At 36.1% G+C, this 19,587-nt stretch overlaps 3 protein-coding genes across 3 annotated transcripts; 2 read left to right on the top strand and 1 right to left on the bottom strand.

The window, feature by feature from the left end:
- Nucleotides 1–284: 284 nt before the first annotated feature.
- On the top strand, nt 285–5,378 carry CBG18308 (the record flags this gene model as incomplete). Its single annotated transcript, XM_002642269.2, has 8 exons — nt 285–466; nt 634–755; nt 1,833–2,245; nt 2,292–2,537; nt 2,897–3,196; nt 4,221–4,385; nt 4,434–4,526; nt 5,274–5,378. The coding sequence occupies 8 exons, from the start codon at nt 285–287 to the stop codon at nt 5,376–5,378; spliced, it is 1,626 nt and encodes a 541-aa protein (XP_002642315.2).
- Nucleotides 5,379–5,613: 235 nt separating this feature from the next.
- Nucleotides 5,614–7,678, top strand: CBG18309 (the record flags this gene model as incomplete). The annotated part of the gene is made up of 9 exons (XM_002642270.1): nt 5,614–5,707; nt 5,750–5,983; nt 6,027–6,253; nt 6,469–6,548; nt 6,599–6,731; nt 6,990–7,091; nt 7,135–7,290; nt 7,338–7,555; nt 7,606–7,678. The coding sequence occupies 9 exons, from the start codon at nt 5,614–5,616 to the stop codon at nt 7,676–7,678; spliced, it is 1,317 nt and encodes a 438-aa protein (XP_002642316.1).
- Nucleotides 7,679–7,998: 320 nt separating this feature from the next.
- Cbr-ptr-19 lies at nt 7,999–16,202 on the bottom strand (the record flags this gene model as incomplete). The annotated part of the gene is made up of 14 exons (XM_002642271.1): nt 7,999–8,397; nt 8,448–8,705; nt 8,956–9,108; nt 9,152–9,268; nt 10,054–10,584; nt 10,639–11,108; nt 11,812–11,930; nt 11,976–12,059; nt 12,111–12,300; nt 12,637–12,749; nt 12,799–12,879; nt 14,636–14,757; nt 15,226–15,337; nt 15,937–16,202. 14 exons carry the CDS (start codon nt 16,200–16,202, stop codon nt 7,999–8,001), a joined length of 3,015 nt encoding a protein of 1,004 aa, XP_002642317.1.
- Nucleotides 16,203–19,587: the final 3,385 nt, after the last annotated feature.

Raw genomic sequence — 19,587 nt, 5'->3', positions numbered from 1 at the left:
AGGAAGAAAAGGTGTTAAGGCCAAAAGTCTCGTCTTCTGTTCTACTTTTACTCCAAAAAACGCGCTAAAGGCGCGCCAGCTACTCTGATGTAACAAAAAAGATGATGTTAATGAAACTATTCATTGCATTTTACCAATTTCAAACTGTAATTCGGGAATTGATCGAATTGGGTTTTGAAAACGTTCTCTATCTCTCATTTCATTTTTTGGCATCAATTTTTACAATTCATAGAGATGATAAAATCATTATCAAGTACTTCTCAGACCTTATCACTCTTCATTGAATGTCTTCAATCATCCCTACTCTCTCTCTCTCTTTCTCCTTATTAATCTCTTTCGTCTTTTCTAAAAATCCTCTCATTTGCCCCCAACCAAAGAATAAAACCATCGTCTCTATTTTTTTTTTCATAAAAATTCGATTCCCAAGATCAGAAAAACGGATTTTTTCCTCTTTTCTTGTGACGCCGTTTTTCCCTTCGAAGCGGCAAAGTGTGTAATACTCTCTCTGTTTCTCCATCAATCTTCTTGACAATCTTATTGCTATCAATTTATCAAAAATTCACAGTTTTTCGAGAAAAAGAAAAGAGATGGGAACAAAATGGGAACTCTTATGAATTGAAATAGAATTTGCAGGATGTGGTTCGATATCAATCGATTCCACCTTCTCGTTCTCCTCACTTGGCAATTCTCCATATTTTTTGCTTCACAACAAATCTTTCCGATTTTTTCGAATTATGTCCCACAATGGAAATGCGGTTGGTTTAATTTAAAAATACAAAAGGAAATGTGAATAGTGTAAAATAACCTATTAAAACTCTCAAAACTCTCAAAATACTTACCGTAAAACCTGTATTAGAAGGGCCCCTTCAAAATGTAATGCTTGAAATTGAAAATTTTTGTACGTTTTCAGTGAAAAATATACCGGAAATTCCGAAATTTCGCAGACCTTTGTTGAATCACTGTTTTTTTCCTCAAAAAACTTGCTTAATTTTGGTGAAATTGATAGCTTTCCATGGATTTTGATCAAGAATTTTCCAAATTTTTTGATGCGAAAAGTGAAAAAAGTTACCGCCGGAAAAATAGGAGTAGCCCTTCTAATTGAAGGCCCCCTCTAATAGAAGCGCCCTCCGGAAATACCCTAGAACAATAGAAAGGCCGGATCTTCTAATACAGATTTTACGGTAGAATTTTTAAAAGACCCAATAAGTTTCAATCCTGGACTACCGAATTTTTGAAATTCAGACGTCCAAATTTTCAGATATCTGAATTTACGAATTTCTGAATTTCTGAATTTCTGAATTTCTGAATTTCTGAATTTCTGAATTTCTGAATTTCTGAATTTCTGAATTTCTGAATTTCTGAATTTCTGAATTTCTGAATTTCTGAATTTCTGAATTTCTGAATTTCTGAATTTCTGAATTTCTGAATTTCTGAATTTCTGAATTTCTGAATTTCTGAATTTTTGAATTTTTGAATTTCTGAATTTCTTAATTTCTGAATTTCTGAATTTCTGAATTTCTGAATTTTTGAATTCTTTGAATTTCTGAATTTTTGAATTTCTGAATTTTTGAATTTCTGGATTTTTGAATTCTAAATCTCCTGGATTTTTGAATTCTAAATTTCCTGGATTTTTGTTATCCAAAATTTTTCATTTCCTGGATTTTCTAATGTTCTAAATTTCCAAACTTTTGAGTTTTATAGGGGTAGGCACTTCTGAAATTATGAAAGTTTCAAACAAAAAAATTACATTGAAAATTTGACAGGAACAAAAATAATGAATTCATAAGAGAAAAAGCTATAAAATCCAACTTCAATGAAAATTAAAATTTCAGGAGACAGTGAGCCAACATCGGACTGCGACGTCTACCAAACATGCAAAGCCAACCTAACATTCGTAAATGTGGCATTCAAATCAGCGGCAATGGAATATGACTGGATTTGTGGAAAGTCTGCGTACCTGAAATCTCTTTTCTCTCAAATTCAATTTGCTGGAGTATTATGTGGAACATTTTCTTTTGGAGCAGTTTCAGATGTTGTTGGAAGAAAACCAGTTGCAGTCTTTGCACTTTCTCTTGGAATCCTCATGAACTTTGTGACAGGATTGGCTCCAAATTACCAACTTCTCCTTGGCATCCGATTCTTCCTGGGCCTTTCCGTCGGAGGAACTCTTGTTGTTGTATGCACTTTTGTCATGGAAATGCTCCTCCCAAAACAGAGAATGGCACTTCGAGCATTCTTTAATTGGGTAATTAACTTTTTTTTTCAAAAAATCTCAAATCTCGAATGTTCAGGGAGTAGCTCGTCTTATGATGACACTGATTGCAATGGCGCTTCCAGAATGGAGAATCTCTTCAATCGCATGTGCAATTGCTGCTCTTCCAGCACTTATCATTATTATTTTTGTGTTCCCGGAATCTCCAACTTGGTTACATAACAAGGGAAGACTGGATGAGATGAAGAAAAGTGAGAAGCATATCGCCAAGATGGCTGGAGTTTCGTATGTTCCCATTGAGCATCAGAAAATTGAGCATTCCAAGGTGACTGTATTTTTATGACTCGATTAAAGTATAACAAGTGGAAGTTTTATCAAAATAAGCCATAATCAGAAAACTGAAAAACAGTAACCATGGTTAATGCATGAACAAATAGCTGAGAGGTACTAAAACCGAAAACTTTGAGATCAATTATCTCGATTCTTCTGAACGATATCAAAGTTTTGTCAACTAATAAATTGTTGGTGATATTATGATAAGTAATTTATCAGTCAACAAATTTTCAATATCTTTCACAGGAATCGAGATAATTGACCTCAAAATTGACAGTTTTGTGGGCTAACGGTATACTGGAAAACTTCTACATCCATTTTTCTTAAAAAAGAAAACTATTTATTATTCAGACAGTAATGGAAATGCTCCAAACAAAAGGATTAATGCGTCGTCTATTTGTTCTCTGGTCCATGTGGTTCGTTGCCTCAATCTGTGGATATGCAACTGATTTGAATTCGAATACTATTTCTGGAGATCTCTTCGTCAATCAAATTCTCTTCTCCATTCTCATCGCCGTTTCCAAAATGATCCTCGTCATTTTCGACACTCATGTTCCTTCGTTCCGTCGCAGAACTCTTCATCAAGGAGCTCAACTTGTTGTCTGCATATGCTTCCTTATTCTCACTTTCATGACTTTCTATGGATACACTGTGAGTTGAAGAATCTTACTTATACAGTACAAGTCATCTAGATATTTAAAAAAATACTTTTTTGGCCATTTTGACCATTTTCAGGGGTCTGGAGCTTGGCTCTCATGTTTCAGATCATTTTGAAAATTATGGAGGGTGTGACGCAGACCTAGACTGAATACCTTGGATTCACAAAAAAAACAGGTGTCTTTCAGAAATCGGAAAATAGCTGAAAAACTAGGTGTTTTCAAAAAATTCAGTACATGCTAAATTTTCAATTTAGGTCTGTTTTACACCTTCCAATAATTTCAAAATGATGGGAAACTTGAAAGCCGAGCTTCAGTCTCCTGAAAACTGTCAAAATCAAATGAAAAAAAAACGGGTTTTAATGAAAAATAAGATTTATGAAAACTAAAAAGTGTACTGATTAGCCAGAATTTCGTCTGTTGATCCCTTTCGCCACGTAGAGGCTCAGTACATGAAAGGGAAAATGGTTTTTCACCGGGGGAAAACACCAACCAAAAACCCCATCGTCTCCGAAGAGACAGTTTGTTAATTTTCAATAGTTCTCTTTCACTGCTAAAAAGCTATACCGTCGCCATTTATTGTTTATGTTCATTTGTTTTTTTTTCTTTGATTAGGTCTTCCGCAAAAGGGGGACGTTCAGTGAAAATGAATTCACCTAGCCATGAACCACCAAACATGGCGACCCTGAGGGCCTTTTATAACTTTTTTAGCAATCGACCAATCGAACGAAAAAAGCAAATCAAACGATAAACAGCTTAGGCAGGGAGTTTCAGAGCAGTGAAAAAGAGCTAGTGAAAATTATCAAACTAATTCAAAGAGGAGAATTTTCTCAAAGAACTTTTTTTTCAATATGTGGAATTTCTAAACATGGACAGGAGGAGAGGGCGTGACCTAATGTTGACTGGTTTTATGATTTATTGCGTTACGTGAATTAAATTTTTTTTGTAGGTTAAATCGCGCCGAAGGCGCACCAGCCAACTGTTTGACCAGATAAAAAAACCAAAAAATGATTGTTCAGGGTCTTGCCTTCCTGATTGTGAACCTGATTGGAACAGTTTTCATCGAGTATACATGGGATGCTTGCTATCTTTGTGCCGTCGAAAGTATGGAGACCGCTTGTCGTGCATCCGCCACTGGAACATGCTCACTTGTGGCCAGAATCGGAGCTATTCTTGCACCTATGGTAAGGATTTACAATTTCAAGTTATTCAACGTTTCTTTGTTTATTCAGCTAAACTACGCAAATCTCTGGTGGCCTCCATCTGTCTACCTCACTGTCGTACTTCTCGGAACTATCAATCTCATCATCTCATACTTCTTCTTGGTCAGTTTTAGTTTTAAATATTTAATTTACCAGTGCGTCTCTCCGGGGTTGAACCACCAGATCTTACAGTACCTCAAATCTTATAAAGAGGGCTTGTCCCTTTTTAGGAACTATTTTTTAAAGTCTTGCTTTGAAAATTCAGGGATTCAGATGTATAATTCATCAACTCAGAATTTCGGTAATTTCAGGCTTTAATATTTCGGAAATTACGATATTCAGATCTTTGAGATATCTGATTGTCAGAAATCCAGCTATTTGAAAAGCAAGACATTCGGAAGCTCATGTAATAGAAGAGCCTCCCACACTGTCGAGTTTGGGCTCATCTCGGCTCCTATAAGAGATACTAAAAAATTGTCAACTGACAAAATAATTCTGATATTGTGGTAAGCAATTTATTAGTTGACAACTTTTTCATATCTTTAACAGGAACCGAGACAAATCAGCTCAAAGTCAAAAGTTAGGAGACCTTTCTATTACAGGTTTTACAGTATTCAAAAACTAGGAATTGGAAAACACTTGAATTTTAAAAATCATAGTCAAAAGAGTGTTTCAAATCCAAGATTTTAAAGCGTCTCTGAAGTTTTGAATTCCCCGACATTTCTAAATCTCAAGTTTTCAAGTCTTCTCATTTCAAAACTTCCAAAATTCGGAGGGTCGGAGGATTCGGAGGGATTCAGAAATTCAAATATTCCAATTTTCCGGATTTATAAAACTCGGAGTTAATATTATTGACCTATCCACTTTCAGGTTGAAACTAAGAATGTCAATCTTGACAACGTCCACATCGACCCATCATCTGAAGAGGGAACGCCAATGATCGACGAGAAACCGTCACAGAAATCAGATCAATAGAAGTGCTTTCATTGTACAAAAAACAATTCCAATTTCTTTTATTTTTTCGCTTCCCCTTGTTGAATTTACTTTCTACTCTCTTTTCTTTTTCTTCTCCGAACTTGCCGAAATTATAATGAAATTAATAAAAACGTGAACCCGCACCCAGACTATGTTGCCAGGTACCTGTTGGCTGGAAGATGATGGACGGACTGGAAGGCGTACAGCCATAACAGAGGAGTAATCTGAATCTACGATGACGACTGCTTTCGAAATCATCGATCCAAACGAGCCGGTGGATGAGAATAAGCTTCCGAATGGAATGGAAGTCATTCATCATGATGTTAATGGTTAGGAAAATTTGTAATGTTACTGTAAGAGTCAAATCTTAGCGTTCTCCAATCATTATGTCGATGGAAAGTCATTTGACGATTTGAAAAAGAAGCAAGTGGAAACTGGAGCAGGAATTCATTTTGGAGTTGACTTCAAACTTCATCCAGATGGATTGAAGAAGTTGAGTGCTGTTGGACAGGCGATTCAATCAAATAACTGCATTCTTCAACACAATCTCGTTATGTATTCCTTTGTTTATTCAATCACTGTGGTTGGGCAGAACGAAAAAGATGGTATTTATAATAAAGAAATACAATAATCCAGTTTCATATTCAGGATTATACTGCAAACTGAGTATTGTTCCCGTTGGATACACTTTCAAATATCCAACTGAAATGGTCAAAGGCGGAGTTGCTGTGACCTACAAACCACAAGTTCCAGAATTGGAAAATGTCAAATGGGTTCATAAGGATGGAACGGAAATTGATTTGGTCAGAGAGGACAATGGATTATACTCCTGTCAATCCATGGTCACTTTGAATTCTTTTGAGAATTTCACTGAGGTACTCGATAGATCCAAATTATCAACTTCGTGCTCAATTATCTCGGCTCCTGTGAAAGATATAAAAAATCTGCAACTGATAAAATATTGTTGGTATTGTGATAAATAATTAATCAATTGACAATTTTTCGATATCTCTCATAGTAATCGAGATGATTGAGCTCAAAGTTTTGTAGGCCTTTATTAGAAGAAATACGGTAACAATTGTACTTTTAGAATGGAGTTGCCGTTTTGAGAGTTGAAATGACGATTGACAAGGACTATTTTGAAATTGGAGAGTATATAAAATTGAACTTGTGAGTATCTATTAAATTCAAAATTTGAAAAATATCACTCACAACTTCAGGAAAGAAGCCCACGTGGCACCCAGCTCTTACAAGATTCTGGATAAGATTCTGATGGGAGAAAAGGTTCCAAAAAGTGATTGGATTCTGTCGGCTGGCGAGGGCTTCCCAAGAGATTTTCATGTTCATGGACCGGTTCTGGCTGATGCTAGTATTCCATTGAGAGCGAGTTGCATACCGTAATACCTGTAATAGAAGGATCCTCTTAAATTTTAACTTTGAGCCAAATTATTTCGGTTTCTGTCAAGGTTGACCATAATATCACAAACTTTGTATCAGTTGACAAATTTTGGACACCTTGTATAGGAAACAAGAAAATTAACTCAAGCTGGACAGTATGGAGGCCCTTCTATTACAGGTTTTGGAAGCAACTTTTAGGATTAAACTTTTCAGGCTGCTGTCACTAGTCATATGAGCATTGGAAAAGAGATCGCCATGATTTCTCATGAGAATCGCTTCATCATCACAAGTCTCAAATCAAAGGACATGCGTGTGGTATGACTATAATCCATATATGCCTATTCAATCTCCGTTCCAGATTTTGACATACATCTACCATCGTCGTTTTGTTCTTCCCGATTTCGATGCTGTCAGTCGTATTGGAAAGATCTTGTCACTTCTATTCCGCGATGATATTTTCCAATTCTTTGATAGCTGGAACGTTGAGTTGATCAAGAATTTGAAGAAACTTGATGTAGGATTTTCTGATACTTTAACTCCCAAGATTTTGCTTGTTTTTAGCGCTCTGACACACTGAAAACTGTATCTGAATGTGTGAAAGCGTTGATCTGTGTGACCTGTGCTTCTCAAGGATCTCTCCTCGGAGCATATAATGTTGCTCTGATTGTGGCCGCAGATGCATGGCAAATGGCTGAAGCAAAGGGAAAGAAAGTTAAAAAAGAGAAAGTGAAGAAGGAGATTGGAGAGTCCTGGCCACTGATTGACGATATTCTTGAGCTGTGGGTTCTCGGAAAAAAAAAATTTAAAATGACAAAAGAGAAACTTTCAGAATCGACGACTTCAAATGCGCGGTTTGTGGAACAGAGAAGATGGAATTCGTTGAGAAACTCGAATCGGAATAATTTAAATTCGTTTTATTATTAGTAGTATTATTTGTTGCAAATAAAAATATACCAGTGTGTCAGAATGAATGAAAGAAAAGGGTCTTTTAAAAGGGGTTCTAAAAGAGAAAGACATGTAATGAGGAGACGAGAGAAATACAAAGTGGCAAAATACTACTAAACAACATGAATTACTCGGTTTTAAATCACCAAAATCAAGGAACACCAGAAGAATGATACAGTTCAGTCAGAAAAAAAAATGGGAGGAAAGAGTAAACCCGAATGAAGAATTGAGAAGGAAAACATAGAGAAATAAATAAGGAAGAATGAAAAGAAAACAATTAAGAAGGATAATACAGTTCGGGCGTTGTCCTACTTTCACTTTCTCTCCTTTGTGCAGTTGTCATATTTGTCGGATATTTCAATTTCGCTCGCATTGGAATCATTCCAGTTGTATTCGCTACAACTGCTGGAGCAACTCCAAACGTGCTCAATCCAGATGAATCGTGTTCTTCGTATTCTGGAGGACCCGAGATTCCTGATAATTCTCTTTTAGGACTTCCCGATATTGGTGGAGGCGCACCGAGCGGTCGAGTCTGAGTTCTATTGAATTCCAGAGTGGACAAAGAGAATTCCACATTTGGAGGAGGCATCGTGTATAAATCTGGATTGCTCAGATACTGTATAGACGCTGTTCGAGCTGGATTGTTGTACTGAGCTTGTAGTTTTTGATCTACCGCCTGAAAATTCGCAAAATCAAAATTTTAAACTTCTACTTTTGAAGTCTTACATCCATATGCTCTTTTGCCTTTTTCGATGAACCGCCACAGTAGAACATCGAAAGTAAAACTGGCAGAATTACCAAACCATGAAGTGCTCCAAGAAGAATAACGAGGATAATGGTTTTCAAGAAACTTCGGAACACATAAGATTCAGCCGATGCCATGAAAGATACACCAATGATGGTAGAAGAGGCAGACATTAGAATTGGAGCACCAACGGCATACAGAGCATTTCTCATTCTCTCCGGAGCATCGATGTTTTCACCCTGGAAAATTTTTAATTGAACTGATAAATTTTAAAAGCTATTTTTCAAGTTTTTTCAGGTTAATTTTGAGCAAAGTTTTAGTGAAAAATAGATTTTCTCTCTATCTGCGTCTCCCAGTAGTCTACTAAATAACTAGCAGAAAAGTTGGCCTGCCAATGTTAGCTCGCGAGCTACGCTGGCTGGTGCACCTTCGGCGGTATTTAATCTTTTTTTTGTATTTTTGCTCAAAACCAATAAGAAATTACCATACCTTTGCAAAGTTATACGCTAGATGTGCCGCAAAATCAACACAAAATCCAATGGACATGACGATGGTAACCATCGAAATGAAATCCAGACGAACCGACCAGAACGTCATGAAACCGAGAATTCCGATGTTGATGGAAACGATAGAGAAGGAAACCTGAAAGGATACATTTTTTGAAAGGTATCAATGAAAAATGTACCCAAAGACTAGCTACTGGTTCTGGAATCAGAATTAGAGACACTGCGACGACGGCAACTCCAGCATAGGCAATCGAAGAGAGAGTTCCAGGGAGCACTGCGTTGTATTGCTCAGCAAACTGGAAATGATATAGATTATTATAAGTTTGGTGTTGGATTTGAAAATTGAACAATCTCAAAATTTCAGAAATTCCCAGCTTCTTGTAGCTTGAAATGTTCAGATTATGGTAAATACTGCGGAAGCCGGAAGCCAATCCAGACTTTGAGTTCAATTATCTCGATTTCTGTGTAAGATATCTAAAATGTGTCAATTGATAAATTGTTTATCATAATATCACCAACATTTTAACAGTGAACAAATTTTTGATATTTAGCAGATGAATTGAGATAAATGAGCACAAAGTTAAGAGGACGGCGACAGCATAGCTTTACCAGCAGGCGCCGACTTTTCAACTTCGAGCCAGTTTAGCTTGATTTTCGCGTGAGATATCAAAAAGTGCTCAACTGATAAAATGTTACTGATATTATAAGAAAAAATTTTATCTCTTAACAGATTTTTGTTATATCTTGTATGAACCTAATCATGCTCAAAGTTCAAGTATAGGGTGGCCTATGTTCCAATTCATAAAAGCGATTCTTTAGGCCAGTTTATCTCTGTTCCTGTGTAGGATTCCGTTAAGGGTCAGTTGCATACCGTGATACCTGTAATAGAAGAGCCCCTTAGATTTTATTTTTGAGCCATCTTATCTCGCTTCCTGTTTATCATAATATCAAACACATTTCATCAGTTGATCCATTTTTTATATCTTTGACAGCAACCAAGAAAATTTAACTCGAAGTATGTGGACATTCTATCATAGGTTTTACGATATTTCAATTTTCATCCCAAAGAAAACAAGGTTACCTGAAAGAAGTCAGCATAAACTCCAGTTTGTAGTTCACTAGTTTCCGCTAATTTCCTAAATAATCTCATCGCTCTTGACTGATTTGCCGACCCAACGTGTCTCAACTGAACTGGAATTCTTGATGCTTCTAAATGTTCCCCATCATCTGATAACACAACATCTCTGTTATATTTTGCAAATTGTGGTTGAGACAGAAAAACATTCTTGAGTATATAGACAAAATTTTCCGGAGTTATGAGCAATCCAGCTTGTTTGACAAACGCCAAAAACGTTCGAAGCCATGAGTCACTGCCAGCTGTGAACTCTGTATGCTCGTATAGTTCCACTTCTTTTTCCAGAACATTCCAGATTTTTCGAGGCGCCACATTCACTTCAGATAGGTTGTACATCCATACATGAAGTGAGCTACCGTAATCGGAGAAATATTTTTCTGCCATCATCAGCGTTCTCTTTCCATAAGAGTTTTCAGGCAGCAAATCGTTAGGTTCTAATCCCAGCTTCACTTTTGTACATCCATAAGAAGCCACTCCCTGAAAAAATTAATTTTTAAAAGATGTTAGGAGAAAATGAAACCAGAAACATACCAAATAGACACAGAAGCAAGTGAGAATGAAAATCCGAACGAGTGGATTCAACAAAAAATCAGAATACGTCGTTCGGAAAAATTGAGCCAGCATACTGTTCTTCTCGAAACTTCGATCCCCTTTAGCCGCAACTTTCTCCGGAAGAGTCTCTCTTTTCAGTTTATGGAATGTAATACAGTGTCGATTATTAATCTCTCGTCGATTCGTGTAAACCATGACTGCGGCAAAAAATGTCAACTGATAAATATAGGTGAAGACGACTGCGGCAACCGCATAAGCACAAAACATCTGGACACTTGGGAAGGGAGTCGCACATCCGACACCAAATGAAATCAGGTCAGTCAGAGATGTTACAGTAATACTGACTGCTGCATCAGCGAAGGTTTCTTCCATTCGATGCTCGAAAGTTTCCGTTGATGATGTTGATCTCCAGGCGGAGAGGAGGATAAAGACGTTGTCGACACCAACAGCTGAAAAGAAGATAGGTACGGTTTCAGAACTTAACTGGGTTTATATTATTAAATTTCCAGGTTTCAGTTCATTGGCTATTAGTTTTTATTTATTAGGCTGGTACAAAAAAATCAAAGCTGTGGAAGAGAAATGTCGGTGGCTGTGGCCGAAGGTCCCACAACGACAACTACCGTAACCTAAAAATATGGTTTTTTAACCTAAAAAATGATTTGATTTATCTTCTTGATTTTCGTGCGTTTTCGGCCAATTCTTTCTATCAGAATGTTTGTTTTCCGACGAGACAAAAATGACAGAAAACTTGAAATTCTCAAAATCTGCAATTTTTAAGCTTCTCCTTCAATTTCTCTTTTGCACTGATATTTTATGTATCCCAGCTACTTTTTCTCCTTCCCCGACTAACCAATTTCTAAGACCGGTGACTGTTGTGTTTTGATTCTTTTTTCTCATCCCACCCCGTATCGGTGCTCTCTTTTTCCAATTGATTGGTTTCAGGAATTAAACACAAAGTTCAAAATGTGCGAACAGGCACACAAATGCAAATAAAGTCCCTCCCCCACAGGTTCTGCTTTCAATACCATGCGTTTTGTTCTGCTGCTGCTGAGCCGTCCCAAAATATTTGCAAACAGAATTGACTCTCGGACACACATACATATACAACACTATTCACATTCAGCCTACACACAACATTTTGAATACACTTACAGAATACAATAAACGGCATCGAGTAGGCAACACTAGTCATTCCATAACCGGCAAGTAACAAGAGGCCAACTGCTGACGCAATTGCCATTGCTGCTGAGATAACTCCGCCGATAGCAAGCCTAAATATCAAAAATGAAAGAGAATCCAGAAGTCAGAAAGATTACCAGGGTCTGGAACGTCTCCAAGAGAAGACACAGCAGCAAGCAATGGTATAAATGGAGACGCAGACAAAACAAGGAAGAAGCATGCTGAAAATAGTAGTAAAATGAAAATAGGTTAAACTACAACTTTTGGATTACTTTATCAGTTGTAATCGGTCTCTGGCAGATTCGGCAGCTAATGTCTCATAGGTCCACCAACTGGCACGAATGATTGGAGAGTCATATTGGAGAAGGAAATCCGCTAAACGGACTTCCCATTTCTCGGCAACCCAATCTTCGTCGTCGGATGAATGACGGAGAGCGTAGGGAAGAAGCATCGCTTTTGCTCCTGGAAATTTGGAAATTTCAAAAAACTGGGATAATCATATTGAAATAATTTCTAGTAAACTGGGTAACCGTAGAACCTGTGATAGAAAGGCTTATTACTTTAACTTTGGGCTCAAATATCTTGATTTCTGTAAAAGATATCAGAATTTTGTCAAACTATAAAACATTGGTGACATTATGATGAATAATTTACCAATTGATAAAGTTTGATATCTTTTATAGGAATTGAGATAATTGAGCTCAAACTTGACGATTTGAGTGGGCTTTAAAGGGCATATATTTCGGTACGTTTCAGATTGGATATCAAATCTAGAAGACTCTTGAAATGTAATTTCACCTGCAATCCTCTTATCGTCATCCAATGTGACACCTCCTAATAAATGTGTCATTCCTCCGCTATCAAATTGAATTGCATCTGATATTTGGGATAACGTCATCTCATCGATCGACCTGAAAATGGAGACTTGTCACTTTTAAAACCTTCTAGAACACAGTTTACCGATTGAGAAACGAGCGATCTGAAACAAGGAGTAGTTTAAAGATTTCGACGAGCGGATTTGAGACGCATATTTCTTCTGGTCTGAAAAAAATTAGTTTTCAAGAGGATCCCTCATTCATCCTTTAATCTCTTCCAATGATCATAAAAATCCCCAAAATCTCCCTTTGCTATTGGAATTGAGCAAACAAAAAAGGCGAGATGAATCTATATTTCGATTTTTGACACTTTTGATGGGTCACTCATCTTTTTCCAATCCCCCGATATCTCTGTTTGTTTCTGACGTAATATTCATTTTCTTTTGAATGAGAGAATCGGGGACACGAACTTGTATTGTTTCTCGTCAAATAAGATGGATTATAGACAGAGGAGTTGATACCTTGGGTCAGCGGAAGTAACCATTTAAGATGACACATTTTTTGCACTTTTGGTATAGGACAAACAAAAGAAAAAGTGTGTAAGCGATAGTGTAAAACTACCGGACAGAAAAAGTGACCAACTCGTTCGAATGTTTGCTCTTTTTGTGTAAACTTTAAAGTGTGAGCTTACAGTCAACGTGATTAAATGGTTAGGCTTGTTACCGGATATGATCTATATCAGAATCGGAAAAAAATCAGCAAAAACTGAAAAATATATTGTTGTAGCTGACAATTGTAAGTCAAGACATTCGAAAATTATGGGAATACCAATTTAAAATTGCTCAAAGTTACCGTACTTCCTTTAAGAGAAGCTTACACAGATCGTCCACTTTGAGCTCATTTATCTCTTTTCCTGTAAGAGATATAAAAAGTTTGTCAACTGACAAACTGTTTATTATAATATCACTAATATTTTATCAGTTGACAATTTTTTGATATCTTTCACAGGAATCGAGATACTTGAGCTCAAAGTTGACGGTTTGGGTTCGATTAAATGAAATACGGTATTACTGATTTTCAGAACTTTTTTATGGAAAGAAATTTGAACCATTTTTTCTTAAGTTTTAATTTTTTGAAACAAAAATTAAAGAAGAGATTGCCGGAGAATCAGTCTGGAAAATTATTCAAAAAATTGCCAAAAATTCTAGCAACAATAATTCGAGCTCAATTATCTCAATTCCTAATGAACAATTTATCAGTTGACAATTTTTTATATCTTTGACGAGAATCGAGATATATGGGGTCACAGAATCTCTTGAACCTCAGGATACGGATAGACTACTAATATTGTAGGCTACAGACTACGACACTTATTCAAATTTCTCCGTCAATGAGAAGCATAAAATCTTCATAATCAGTAACAGAATTTGGACACAAAACACACCATTTCGAACTCTGAACCGTGTTTCTTGAGAGCCCTTGAAGAAAGTTGTTATGTTGCGCCAACACATCACTGTCGCCGATGTTTAATCTTCTGACCTACCGAACCTACTCTCTGATCAATTTAACAAAAGTATTCATCTTCTTTCTCCCCTGACCTAGTCAAATATTTTGACCCTCTGGCACCCCCTAAGATCATCTCAAAAGGTGATAAGTGAGTGTCAATAGATGCTCATCCCGATACGCAACGTTGCAAACTTTTTGCATTGAGCATTGGCTACCGTAATCTTCTTGCGGAACGCGCCTTTCTTGCAACTTTCTCTATTCAACTAACAACACATCTTCCTTCTTTTCTGTCCTAATTCTGAACATCATGGGCCCACCACCACCACCACCACGCCGGCTTATTTCTATTTGCACCGCGCATTATTTTGTTGCGGTACAAAAGAAAAAGAGAAAAGAGACATAATTCACATACTACAACTTCTTCCAAAAAAGGGAAAGGAGAAAACTATCAAAAGTTGTGTCAATGTTACACTTACGTGGTCATATTCGGTGAGAACAACGAGTGAAGAGCCTTCGAGAATTCTGGAGGAATCGGAAATTTCACACATATCGATGGGTAGTTTATACGACGATCGTCCTCGTCTTCTACTGTCAGAGACTGTAAAAACACTTGGGATTTCAAAGTTTTTCAGTTTTGAATCAAAATTCAAGAGAATACCGTATATCTTCTAATAGGAGCTCACCCTAACCGTCAACTTTGAGCTCAATTATCTCGATTCTTGTGAAAGATATCAAAAATGTGTCAACTGATAAAATAATTCAAATAATTTATCAGTTGACAATTGTTATTATATCTTTTACAGGAATCAAGATAATTGAGCTCAAAATTGACGGTTTGAAAGCTCTTATTAAGAAATCAGCAAATCGAACATTTTAAAATCTATATTTAAATTGAATTACCAGTAATAATATGATCTAGAAGATCTTTGGTTCAATTTTAGGGAAGCTTGATGCCCATAAATATAATTTATCAATTGACAATTACTGCATATCTTTGACAGGAACCAAGATGGAAGGATTCAAATTTAAAGGTTGAGAGGTTTTACGGTATGTTCAAACATCCTACCTGAACAATACTCCAGAGCTGCATAGCAGCGTGCATCACCAACGGATTCAGAATGTCTCCATCTTCTTCTTGATTCGTGACGATGATATAGCCGGCTCTTCTGATGTCGTACCTGAAAATTTTGAATATGAAAAGACAAAAAAGAATTAATTTGGTAAAATCCTGGTTCAGCCAACAGAATGATAATTTCGAAATCTTTTACAAGCTCGGTATTACCGCATTTGTGAAAAAATCAAATATACTATGTCAAGAAAAAATGTTGAAATTTCTACAACCTTCGTTAAAAAATTACCATATTTCCTCTAACAGAAGCCTTCCCAAACGGTCAACTTCGAGTTCAATTATCTCGATTCCTGTAACTGATATCAAACATTTGTCAACTAATAAAATGATAATGATATTATGATAAACAATTTATCTGTTGAAAAACCTTGATATGTTCCACAGGAACCGAGATAAATTGGCTGAAAGTTAAAAGGTCGTCAGCCGGCAGGGGGCTTTTCAACTTCAAGCCGGTTTAACTCGATTCCTGTGAAAGATATCAAAAAGTGGTCAACTAATAAAATGTTACTGATATTATAACAAACATTTTATCTGATGACAAATGTTTGCTATCTTTACCAGGAATCTAGATAATTAAGCTCAAAGTTCAAGTATAGGATAGGCTTCTAATATAAAAAATACGGAAAGTTTCAATTAGTAAACGCCAACCTTCTCGTTGCATAAAACGGATCCGAATCATTAATATGAAATAATCGATCCAGTTGATCCAATTCTTTTCTTGCCTGAGCATCTGTAGGTGTATAAAGTTCTAGTTCATCCTTCATAAACGCCTGTTCATGTCTAAATAATCCAGTTGTCAATGCGGCAGTTATCAGAATTGGTACGATGAAAAATGGGAATGGATGACGGACGACGACGCCAGAATAAGCGCCGAACGCATGTGCGAACCGCCTTTCGATGCAATCAAATCTCATTTTCAGATGTTTATCAACTATTTATCTTCATTCTATAATTGGGTCGTGCTGAAAAAAGGAAAAGGAAATGTTTGAGAGGGACTAGAAACACAGGGATTAGAGAAGTTGAAACAATACGCATAGATTAAAAAATTAAAAGTGACACAGAAGAAGAAGGCAAGCATTGTAGGATAGTCTTCTCAACCCTCTTGTGGGAGCGCGAAAAATGTTTGGAAACAACGCCCGGCTCCCTCCGATACAAAAGGTTGTTTGGCAGCTCCGCGCGGAAAGGAGAGATTGAAGAGACGCAGAGAGAAAAGAGAGACACGCCCACTTTTAAAAGTTTTGGTTTATATTTGGAAAATGAATCGAAATGGAGAAGATGAGAGGGGGGAGGACAGGTAGGGATGGCAGAGAAGCTAGCTTGGACAGGTTAATAGAGGAGGAAGTTGATTGTTCCGAAAATTGAGTGGACGCGTATTAGGGTAGGCCCATACTGCCAGGGGGCATCGAAATAGGGGGCATCGTGCTCAAAGGGGGCATACACTCATAGGGGTCACTAACTCATAGGGGGCATCCTGAAGTTGTGTCTTAGGGGTCATCCCACCATGTCTCATAGGGGGCATCGGACCAAATGCTCCCAGGGGGCATTGATAGTCTCATAGGGGCCATTGAGATCAATTTGAGTATATGATCCTGAACATGATGAATTTTTGTTTTTACATCTTTTTCGTAGTTTTTTGAGGAAAACAAACACAATTGCAGACTATCGAAGGTGTTATTTCGGAGGGTCAACTGGGTAGAATTTCTGCCAGGAATTCGGGTTTTTTTATTGAGAAACAGAAGAAAATGAAATAGAATTGAGCAGAAAAGCAATTGAGAAGAATTGATAGAGGAAAGTATCGAATGAGTTTTAAAACATAAATTAAGCATTAAAGTCCTGAGTTTGTAAAACTTGTCAAGATTTTTTACAGTTCTTCGTTGTATGCTTTCCTGAAGTTTCGGGACTCAAAATTCAAAAAAAAAACTAATGCCTTTCAGCACAGAACAATTTCCACAATTTTTTTCATGATGAGCACGCTCTCCCACAGAACATTTCCGAACTGCAAATTAATTTTTGATCTACAGAAAAAAGTTTGGCGCGATCACAATTGCAGGTCTAAAACAACAATTTCATAATTTTTTATCTGATTCTGTGGAGATTGAAGATAATTCAAATGATTTTTAGAAAATTAATTAGTAGTTATAGATTCATGTATGGTCGTTTTCCGGAATAAAAAATGTCAAAAATGGTCATTTTTAAAAGTTTTTTACAGAAAAAATCTATCTCCTCTTTCAGTTGTTGACATTCCTAGGAGTTCTATAGCTCAAAAAACCGCAATAATTTTCTCTACATTTTCTATGGATGAATTTTTAATTTGTCTGATAAAACTTTTTTTATAATTCAAAAATCTCATGAAATTGCACAAAATAGCATTTTTGCGTTGTTTTTGATTATAAAAAAGTTTTATCAGGCAAATTAAAAATTCATTCATAGAAAATGTAGAGAAAATAATTGCGGTTTTTTTGAGCTATAGAACTCCTAGAAATGTCAAAAACTGAAAGAGGAGATAGATTTTTTCTGTAAAAAACTTTTAAAAATGACCATTTTTGACATTTTTATTCCGGAAGACGACCATACATGAATCTATAACCACTAATTAATTTTTTAAGAATCATTTGAATTATCTTCAATCTCCACAGAATCAGATAAAAAATTCTGAAATTATGGTTTTAGACCTGCAATTTTGATCGCGCCAAACTTTTTTCTGTAGATCAAAAATTAATTTGCAGTTCGGAATTGTTCTGTGGGAGAGCGTGATGAGTGAAAAATATGACACAAAATCAAAAAGAACAATGTGACAATGAGAAGTGAAAATTTTCTGTCATAATTTTTAAAAATTCAAAAATATTGAGATTCTGAAGTTCTGCGATTTCGAAGTTCTGAAATTCTAACATTCTGAAATTCTCAGACTCTGAAGTTCCGAAATTCTCAGATTCCGAAATACTGAAATTTCAAAGTTCTGAAATTCTAAGAATTCTGAGATTTTCAAGCTCTGAAATTCAGGAATTCAGAAACTCCCTCAAAAAAAAGCTGTACCCCCGAATCACAAGCGTTGTACCCCTGAATGAAATGAGTTGTACCTCCGAATTTTTGGCAGAAATTCTACCCAGTTGACCCTCCGAAATAACACCTTCGATAGTCTGCAATTGTGTTTGTTTTCCTCAAAAAACTACGAAAAAGATGTAAAAACAAAAATTCATCATGTTCAGAATCATATACTCAAATTGATCTCAATATAGTGTTAGAGTTTTAGTAAATACAGTGTATAGTGTTAGAGTTTTAGTAAATACAGTAACCGAAGTCTTGAATTACGATTTTCAAAAAATACCGTATTTCCTCTAATAGCTCAAAGTGCAAGTGTTGGGTAGATTTCTATTAGAGTGTTTACAGTAGTCCGATCGAAACTAAATTATTTAGAAAAGTATAAAAAACATTTATAATAAGCAAAAAAAAATAAACTGGGCAATTGCAAGTTTTGGATGAGAGGTTTGTAAACAATGAACGTTTAGAATTTCAGGAGTTCGAAAGTTTCTTTTCTTTTAAGTCATAATTTCATGAATTTCTTATTCCTCAATTTCCGATTAAGTTCTTATTAGTCTAAACTTGCAAGCATGTTCTTTTTCGAAATTGCAGATTTTCAACAAAGCATAATTTTGGATTCTCATCCTTTTTTACCATCAGAATTTCAGATTTTCAGATACTGTTTGAACTTTGAATCTCTGAACAAATTCTTTAAGTTTTTCAAAGTTGAGATTTTCATTATTCGTTTTTCTGAAGTTTTCAAGAGCGTTTGTGATTTTCAAAATTTCGAGAAATTTCCAATTTCTGAATTTTTCTAAAATTTCAGGTTTGGAAGTTTCTTTGGAAAAAAGTTGGTAATCGTGTTTACGGTATTTGAACTTCTATTATTTTCTTAAATCTCGAGAATTTATGAAATCTAGGGTTACCAGGATTTTGGAAAAAAAACAATTTTCTTAAGTTACTGGGTTACTGTATTTGCTCAGACCTCTGCTCACATCATTTTGGTCTTTGTTCAACCTGTAGAAAGTCGTTTCAAGGTCAATAGGTAACATGATATGGTTGGTTCCAAAAAGTTCCGAATTGAACTTTTCCACGAGAAAAAGAACTGAACATGTCCTAAGAAAAACGGGGGAGAAACATAAAAGAAACAGTGAATTCGATTCGAAAGTATCGTTTTCACCAAGTAAGCAATTCTCTGTGATGAGCAGCAAAATGAATGATGCGAGTGAGAATGCGAAATTTGCTCTTCGAGTTTTCAAGAGGTTTCCCTTCTTTTTCCCT

This window comes from Caenorhabditis briggsae, assembly GCF_000004555.2.
Source record: "Caenorhabditis briggsae complete genome, chrIII, whole genome shotgun sequence".
Classification (NCBI taxonomy): domain Eukaryota; kingdom Metazoa; phylum Nematoda; class Chromadorea; order Rhabditida; family Rhabditidae; genus Caenorhabditis; species Caenorhabditis briggsae.
Note: the sequence above shows the minus strand (reverse complement) of the source record. Positions and strands in the feature narration are given on the sequence as shown.